Source organism: Meleagris gallopavo, chromosome 27, assembly GCF_000146605.3.
Source record: "Meleagris gallopavo isolate NT-WF06-2002-E0010 breed Aviagen turkey brand Nicholas breeding stock chromosome 27, Turkey_5.1, whole genome shotgun sequence".
Taxonomy (NCBI): domain Eukaryota; kingdom Metazoa; phylum Chordata; class Aves; order Galliformes; family Phasianidae; genus Meleagris; species Meleagris gallopavo.
Window position 1 is genome coordinate 184681 of NC_015037.2, and position 9085 is coordinate 193765.

General features: G+C 61.8%; 1 protein-coding gene across 1 annotated transcript; it reads left to right on the top strand.

Annotated features, from left to right (window-relative positions):
• The first annotated feature begins 4649 nt into the window (after positions 1-4649).
• LOC100550475 (ETS translocation variant 3-like protein) lies at positions 4650-7882 on the top strand. Its single transcript, XM_031556921.1, is given in 8 exon segments — positions 4650-5090; positions 5577-5645; positions 5826-6063; positions 6572-6728; positions 6811-6913; positions 7227-7507; positions 7509-7554; positions 7557-7882. Coding segments are annotated over 8 exon segments (1302 nt in total). The 5' UTR covers positions 4650-4912; the 3' UTR covers positions 7787-7882.
• The last annotated feature ends 1203 nt before the right edge of the window (positions 7883-9085 follow it).

Here is a 9085-nt window from a genome sequence, read left to right on the forward strand (position 1 = left end):
GGGGGGGGCTGGAAAACGACCCCAAACCCCCAACCAGCACCCTATGTACCTTCTGGTCCTCTCTGCAGCAGTTGGGGTGGTTAACAGGGTGCACTGCAGAGCGCAGTGCATGGAGTGAAGCATCCCTATGGGGTCAGGAATCCTGATACCATGAGGGGGACAGCTCGGAGCCCCAAGCCATCCACCCTTTAGGGCTGTGCAGGAGGATGCCCGGTGCAGGGGATGCTCATACGCAGGTGGGGATTCCCCACAATGGGCAGCTGTGTCTCTCCTGTTTGTTTTCCAGCTCTGCTCAGCTCTTTGCACAGAGCCCACCACATGCAGAGGTGCTGCTGCCAGGGGGGTGGGGAAGGGGCTCATCCCACCCCTGGGGGTCTTCATGTCTTCTCTTCCCCAAAGCCCTCATGGGTGCTTTCAGGATGCTCCCAGGGCACGATTCACAGATGCGATGCGACTCCAAATCTCCACCACCCTCTCGCTGCTTCCTTCCATCCCTCTTCTACACCAGGCCATGAAAACAGCCCCCGGGCACTGCAGCCACCCCCCCAGCACTGCAGGAGGGCTGAGCCCGGGACCCAACGCTGCGCCGGATGGGGCCGGGGTGCGGCGATGTGAGCGAGATGGGTTTATTACACGGAGTCTGTTGCTGCGATTGTTATCGATCCGCAGCTGTCACCTTCCATTGCCGCTAATGGGACGTGAAGAGGCTTCGGTGACCGGAGCCGAGCGTGCGCTGCTGCGTGCTGCCGCGTGCTGCTCCCGGCCCCGGCCCCGCAGCCGCCCCTTCCTCCCCTTCTCCTTTCCTCCCTCCCCTCTCGCTCCTTCTCTGCCATTTCTCCTATCCCTCTCTCTATCCACCTCAGGGTTCCATGTCCTCCTCTTGCAGCTGCCTCTCTCCTCCCGTCTCCATCCTTCTGCTCCTCTCACCTCACTCCCTCTCCCCCTTTGCCCAGTTGTTCCCTGCCCACATCTCACTTCTCCCTTCTTTTTGCCATCGCTTTCCATGCTTATGGCCATTCCCCTTTCCCTGCTGCCCCAAACCCTGGGCAGCCCCAGTTTATGGTCACCCATCGTTCACCCCATCTACTGAGGCCGCCCACAGCCTCTACTTCTCCGTTCTCCCACCCCACCTCTTCTTTGTTGTTATTTTAATACGAGGTCTCTTGGAAGGGGGGCATTAACCTACGAGAAGTGCCACGCTGACCCCAGGGGCTGCATCCCACGGGATGGGGACATGGGGTGCGCACTGGGGGCCATTGGAGACAGACTGGGAGCGTGGCTCTGGGCGAAGGGCTGCTCCTGGCACCGCACTCCCCATCACACAGCGCTGTGCTCCCCGGAGCCCTTCATGTCTGAACAGCTCGTGCGCCGCCCGGGCAATCCCTCCCAATTAAGGGCAGGGAAAGCAAAGGAGCCCGAGCCCGCACGGCTCTTTGGTAGGCAAACACACAGCGCCCGGGGCCCTGGCACGCTGCCGCCGTGCTCAGGGTGTCGCAATGGGTGGGCATTCACAGCAAGCTCCTGGATCGGCAAGAAACGCGCGGGCTCCACCCGACCGCCGCCGATGTGCTGCCCGGGCGCGTCCGTCTGGCTCCGGCAAGGATCGAGCGGGCGGCACGGAGCTGTGGGTGCTGCAGTGCTGAGCCTTGTGCATAGCACTGCACCGAGCCCTGCAGCCAGCCCTCTGCAGCCAGCCCTGCACCGAGCTTTGCATCCAGCTCTGCACCCAGTCCTGCACCGAGCTTTGCATCCAGCTCTGCACTGAGCCTTGCACCCAGTCCTGCATCCAGCCCTGTATCGACCCCTTCGCTGAGCCCCACGCTGAGCCCTGCATCAAGTCCTGCACCCAGCCCTGCACCCAACCCTGCACTGAGCCATGCACCCATCCCTGCACCCAGCCCTGTGCCTCGCTGCCTGGCTGGACCCCCCCTCACACCGCTTTCCATCACGTTAGCCTCGGTTGATTTAACCAGAAAACAACCCCAGAATTTAATTCCCCGGCGCTGCTTCTCCCATCCTGATCAGGAGGCAGCTGCCTGCTGCCTGTGCCTGAGCTGAGCCCACTGGGGTGCTGGGGACACCCCTGTACCAAAGGCAGTGTGAGGTGGGCACCATCCCGTGTGCCTGCAGGGATCCAGCACCTCGTGCCAATGGAAAGAAGCCCATGGCAGTGCCAAGCTCCAGCATCCCCATACATATCCCCACGCACGTCCCAGTGCTGCACCATGCAGCATCCCGTGGGGGCACACCGGGTATACCTGGTGCTAATGAAGCGGAACCAGTTGCAGAGTCCAGCCCTGCTGTCCCCATTGCTGCTGGGCCATGGAGTGTCCCATGGGGATGTGTGGTGGGACAATAGCATCTCCTGCACCTCGCTGTCCCAGTTCAGAGGGCTTGGATAGGAGAATGGGGGCTGGAGTGAGCTCAGAGCCACTTGCCGCAGCAGGCGTTGGCATTCTTGGTGTCTCTATGCTCCACGCTGGGTTGTGTGGGGGTTTCTAGGGATGGAGAGCTCCATCCCAGACACCCCATCCACCCACTCCTCCACTGCCTCCCTGCCCCAGGCCTGGCTGCGTGCGACCCCAGGGATGGGTACGAGGGTCTCTGGGCAGCCCTACTACCTGCAAGGAGGAGGAGGAGGAGGAGGAGGAGGAGGAGGAGGGAGGAGGACGTGGGGGAGCCACGGTCAGGCGGCGGCAGCGGTCGGCAGCCTGTGGCCGGTGAGGGGTTAACGCGATTGTCTCGCAGCCACGGCCGCCCTCCCGGGAGCGCTGAGGACTGGGTTTTCATTTTAAGTAACCCCAACGCCGCACGCGACGAAATGCATCGGGTCGGGGGCGACAGTGGAGGGGAGCGCCCGGGGGAGGCGGATGCAGCGCGGCAACCGGGAGGTAGGAGAGCATCGGGGGGGGTCCCAGCCCCAATGTCCCACACCTGTCCCATTGCTGTCCTCATGCTGGGACGTCCCCAGGGTGACGGTGGGTGTTTGGGGTCACTGCGGTGCTGGTGGCCTCGTGTTGCCGAGGCTGCTCTGTGCCTTCGGCCTCGGTCGGTCACTGATGGCTGCAGAGCGAGGTCTCGCCCCGCAGGGAACTTCCAGGTGAGCTGCATCTCTCTGCTGGATGAACTGCGAGAGAGAAAAAGGGAGAGAAGGGGAAAAGAGGGAAATTTGGGGGATGGCTTCTTCCTGGCTGAGCATCCCGCACTGCTCGCATCCACCCGGCTCACTGCCTGCACCGAAGCGGATTTAAGCAGCGGGGGAAAACCTCAAAGAGCTTTGGGGATTAGGAACGGGCTCAGGGGATGGAGCAGCGATATCTCATCCTGCATCCCATCCGATATCCCGTCCTGCAGCCTGGCAGGGCACTGTCACAGCAGTTCTCGGGCAGTGGGGATGCTCCCAGACCACTTCTGTCTCCCTGTCCCCATCCCGTCCTCACATCCCGCCCGGTGCTGCCCTGCACAGTGCCCCAGCATCGCTCCGTCCCAGCTCTGCTTTGCGGGAAGGGTTCGTTAACGATTCAGCATTGGATTCCCGCAGCACCTCCAGCAGCGGGGACAGAGCGGGAATGGGGAAGGCGTTGCTCTGCCCGCTGGGGCTGTGCTGAGCTCCTGTCCCCATCCCCTCGCCAGGACTTTGCCTTTCTGCGGTGACCTTCACCCCGTCCCCGGTGTCCCTCCCCGGTTAGGGTTTCTGTTTGACCACGGTACAAAACCTTTTAAATCCCACAGCCCCTGGAGACGAGGGGAATGGAAGGAGAGTGAGGGGAGAGGGGGGGAAGGAGGAACAGCACTGTGAGCACCGGAGCCTGGATTTGGGGCTGGGGTCCGACTCAGCAGTGCTGGGACTCTGGGACTGGGAAATTGGGGCACATCTCCAGGGGGCGGTGGTGATGTTTTCCCCCATTGTGGATGGGGTGGGCAGCCCCCCTCTCCCTGCCCCACACCTGGAATGGGCCCCCGCCTGCCCCACTCGGACCCTCAGCTCCGTGCTTTTCCGATGGCCTTTAAGCCGCTTGTTTTAATAGCATTAATGCTTTTAAACAAACAGCCCCTTCACCTCCGCCTGCTTCGCACGATGCCCGGGAGGGCTGAGCAAGATAAGGGGATTGGAGCAGGATTTGGGAGAGATAAAGGGGCAGGAATCCAGCCAGACCCCAGCACGGGAGGACCTCAACCTGGACAGACCTCAGCCCAGACAGACAGACGAGTTTGTCCCATGAAGTCGGCGCCGTGCGCTGTGTCCCCATCCCAGGGATACCTCACTGCTTGTGTCCCTTGGGCGTTCCCATCCCCAACTGAGAGCCCTTCACCTCCCTTCCTTCCTGCTCAAGGTGTCCCTCATCCCAAAGGGGGGCACCCCGGGGTGACACCTCCAAGGCCCAAGGGTCCCAAAGGGCTCAGCCCAGCCAGGGAGCGCCGACCCACAACCTTTGGCACGGGGACCACAGAGACATGAAAGCGGCGGCGAGGCGCTCGCTAATGAGGGAGAATAAAGGAGCGGGGAGAGCAAAGCAAATGAGGAGAGCAAACAAGAAGGGAAGAACAGGCAAGAGGCATTTTCATAACCGCTCGGTGCCGAGCGAGCCCTTGGGGCGGTTCTTCGCCTCCTGCCCTTTGTATCTGCTGTTCTCAGGGGCCTGTTTGCATTTCTGCTCGAATCCAAACAGCCTGCACTGCCCCGGCTCTATTTACCCTCCTGGGACGGCGCCGGGGCCGACGTGGAACCCACAGCCCAAAAAACGGCCATCACCACCACCTCCCAGCTCTGCCATCGCTTCTTTCTCCTTATTTCACCCAATCTCAATTCACCTTCTAATAAACCATGGGCACTACCAGGCACGGGGCTGCTCTGTGCCCCCAATTGCCACAGAGCAAAGGGGGAGTGTGAGCCGCAGCCCCTGGGTGTGGGATGCTCCCCCTGTGCCCTTCCAGGAATTTCTTGCTTCCTGCCAGGGGTAAGAAGATTTACTCTCTACCCATCCCCTCCCTGTATATATGGAGGTGGTTCTCCCTAAGACCCTCAGATGTTTTCTCTTGCTCCTGTCCGTGTGCTACTGCCTGGGACCGGGTCCCCAACGTTGCCACAGGTGAGTGGGGCATGATGTGGCCATGGGAACTGGAGGAGTTGTGCTTTCTGCTCTCGACTGGATACTCTGAAAGAGGGAAGGAATGGTGAATTTTGAGGGTTTGCACCCGCCAGTGCGCAGGATGCCACCTCCATCCACCTGTCCTTCCTGCTTCCACAGCCCCCCGGTGCTGGGAGCATCCCCTGGTGCTGAGCACATCCCCATTGCTGAGAGCAGCCCCTGTGCTGGACGTATCCCCAGTGCTGGAAGCATCCCTTGGTGATGGAAGCATTCTCTGGTGCTGGGTATATCCTCAGTGCTGGGTGCACCCCTTATGCTGCAAGCATCCTCAGTGCTGAGAGCATCACCCAGTGCTGGATGTACTCCCAGTACTGGGTGTACCCCTGGTACTGGAAGCACCCCCTGGTGCTGGATGTATCCTCCCGTGCTGGATGTATCCCTGATGCTGTGTTCTTGCCCCATGACCCCTCTGCTTTATGCCCTCAGGCTGCAGCATGCAGTGCGGCTGCGTGACCCCGGGGCTGCCCGCCCTGCCTGGCTCCTACTGGGTACCAGGTGAGCACCAGCACAGCCACACTGGGAGCGACTGGGACCATCCTGCATGAACCGTGGTCCTCCCCACAGACCCACAGGCTGCTTACTGGTCTGGGGACATGGCTGTGATCCCCGAGCAGAGCCCAGCTAGGGGGATGATGTCCCCAATCCTGGGGCTCTAAGCTACTGCCCATCCTGCAGGGCTTGCCTTCCCGGATTGGGCGTATAAGGCCGAGTCCAGCCCTGGCTCACGGCAGATCCAGCTTTGGCACTTCATCCTGGAGCTGCTGCAGAAGGAGGAGTTCCGCCATGTCATTGCCTGGCAGCAGGGCGAGTACGGAGAGTTCGTCATCAAGGACCCCGACGAGGTGGCACGGCTGTGGGGCCGGCGGAAGTGCAAGCCCCAAATGAACTACGACAAACTGAGCCGAGCTCTCAGGTGCTGCCGGGGCACAGAGAGCCTTTGGGAACACGGAGAGCCCTCAGGGATGTGGTGCTGCAGGAACACCTGGTCCTGACCCCCCATGCAGCACAGCCCACTTGCATGGGGATAGTGGGACAGTGGGGATGTGGTTTGGGAGCTCTTGGTTCTCCTGGTTCTCAGCTTGTGATGGGGGGGAATTTATGCACAGCTTTCACATGTCCATCTGTCCATCTGTCCATATACCCCTCCCTTCCTCCTTCCCTCCCTCCTTCCCTCCCTCCTTCCCTCCCTCCATCCATCCATCCATCCATCCATCCATCCATCCATCCATCCATCCATCCATCCATCCCTCCACCCTTCCCTCCACCCACCCATCCTGCCAGCCATCCATCCCTCCCTCCAGCCATCCATCCTTCCAGCCATCCATCCACACGTCCATCTCTCCCTCCATCCATCTCTACAGCCATCTCTCCATCCCTCCATCCATCCATCCATGCTGCTAACACCCCACCATCCCCTCCAGGTATTACTACAACAAGCGCATCTTGCACAAGACCAAGGGCAAACGCTTCACCTACAAATTCAACTTCAGCAAACTCATCTTTGTCAACTGCCCGCTGTGGGACCTGCGCTGCCCCCCACTGCTGGCAGGCACCGTTCCCCCCGCCCTGCCGAGCCAGGTAGAGTCCCATCACAGCGAGGACAGCCCTGGGGACAGCTGTTCATCCCCACTGCTGCCACGTCCCCCATCTTCCCCCACAGCTGCTGCAGAACGCATTGCTGAGCCGGCGGGCGCTGGCGGAGCCGCTGGGCTGGCACCGGGGTCCCCGGCACCCACTGCTCCCTGAGGCACCGGAGAAATCCCGTAAGTGTGGGGCACTGGCGGCCCACGTGCATCAGGCAAGGGACACACGCACTGTGCCCGTCCTGGGAATGATGGTGGTTACTGGTGGGGGTTGGAGGCAGTGGGTGCTGGGGGCCAATGGGTGCTGCAGCTCTCCCCCTGGGTACGGGCTCAGAGCCCAGTGCAAGCGGGGCCACAGCCGTTGCCGGTCCCACAGCAGCACCCAGTGGCTGCAGCAGGGAGGAGGGGGGGCCATGGGTGCTGTTGTGGGGTGCACACGGGGGTCTCAGTGCCTGGAGGCTCTCACGGAGGTCTGTCTCTTTGCCACTCACAGGGCTGAGCACCGTGTCCCCCCCGTGCCTGGGGGGCTCCTGCTGCCGCCTGGGGGGCCCCGAAGATTTTCCCCGCTTGGCTGCCTTTCCCTGCCCATTGCTGCCCGACGTTTTTCCCCCGGTCCTTTCGGGTCCGTTCGGTCCCTTTTCCCTTCGCCCACTTCGCTCGCCCCCCGCCTCGCGGGAACGTCGGGCCCCGTTCCCCGTCCCTCGCCACCCCCACCCGCCACCCCACCACTCCGCCTCGCTCGCCCCCCACCGCCTCGGGACGGCCCCCCCTCCCCACTCTGGGGCTCCCCAAATCGGAGCCGTTCTCGCTGGGTCCCCGTTGCCCCCTGGGCTCCTCGGTGGCCACGCCATGGCTGGAGGGGGGCTCACGGGTGAGCAACCCAGGGAGGACGGCGAGGAGGAGGAGGAGGAGGTGGATGAAGGCCGGCGTGGCACAGCCATGGTACAGAGGGTGAAGCTGCAGCTGGAGGGCAGAGAGAAGGGCAGCAGCGGGCTGTCCCCTGCCAGTTTCACCCCCCCACAGCCCCCCGGCTGGCCTCTGCAGCCACCCTAAGGTGGGTGTGCGGGGGCACAGCAGCCCCCAGACCCCAAGACACCCACACAGACGGAAATAAAGAGGTTTGCAGAGGGCTGTGGTTGTCTTGCTGGCAGCACCCCAAAGCCGCCGTCACCACAGATCCTCTGGGGTCTGCTGCTGGGACCCCTCCATGCAAAGGGGATGTGGGGCACAATTTGGAGGGGGACGAGGGGGGGGAAGGAAGGGCTTGGGGGACAATCCCAGCAGCCTCTGCTCATTACCAGGAATTCTTGGAAAACGGCCCCAGATCATTTTCATTTTCATTTTTCCACGTTTTCCCTGCTGGGAAATTTACAGAGGAAAAAGGGCACAGGGGGGCAGATGGAGCCTCTCCCCAACCCTCCATTTTGAGGTTTTGTGCCCCATTCACCGTCTCCAGAGGCACAGAACACCTGTGGGGCTTCCAGGGCGGTGGGGGCTTCGTGTGACCCCTGGGACCCCACAAAGCAGGAACCCCAAAATCTGCAAAGTGACCTCAACATTGGGATGAGACGGGTGTCACCAGGATGTGGGGTACCCCAAAGCCAGGGTGTGTCTGTGGGTCTGCAGTACTGAGGCTGTCCCTGTGGGTCCCCAAATCTCTGCTGTCCCCTCAAGTTCCCCATATAGGCTCTGCTCACTTCAGTCACCAAATCTCTGCTGTCCCCACGGGTGCCCCATACCTGGGTACCCACTGTGTCCCCCCCACACCCATCAGTCCCTACAGGTCCCCAGATCAGTGCTGTCCCCTGGAACCCTCCCATACCCAAGTAGTCCCATACATCCCCCAAACCCAAGCAATCTCTGCAGATCCCCAAATCTCTGCTGTCCCTGTGGGTGCCCCAAATCCATGGGTGCCCCAAACTCGGCTGCCAAATCTGGGTACCCATTGTGTCCCCCCCACACCCATCAGTCCCTACAGGTCCCCAGATCAGTGCTGTCCCCAGGAGCCCTCCCATACACAGGTAGTCCCATACATCCCCCAAACCCATGCAATCTCTGCAGATCCCCAATTCTCTGTCCCCATGGGTGCCTCAAATCTCTGCTGTCCATGGGTGCCTACAAATCTCTGCTCGTCTACGGGGTGCCCCAAATCCATGGGTGTCCCAAACTTGGCTGCCAAATCTGGGTGCCAAATCTGGGTACCCACTGTGTCCCCCCCACACCCATCAGTCCCTGCAGCTCCCCAGATCAGCGCTGTCCCCAGGAACCCTTCCATCCCCATATATCCCCCAATCCCCTCGTGTCCCCAAATCCACGCAGACCCCCCCACACCCGTTCACACCCCCAGCTCTC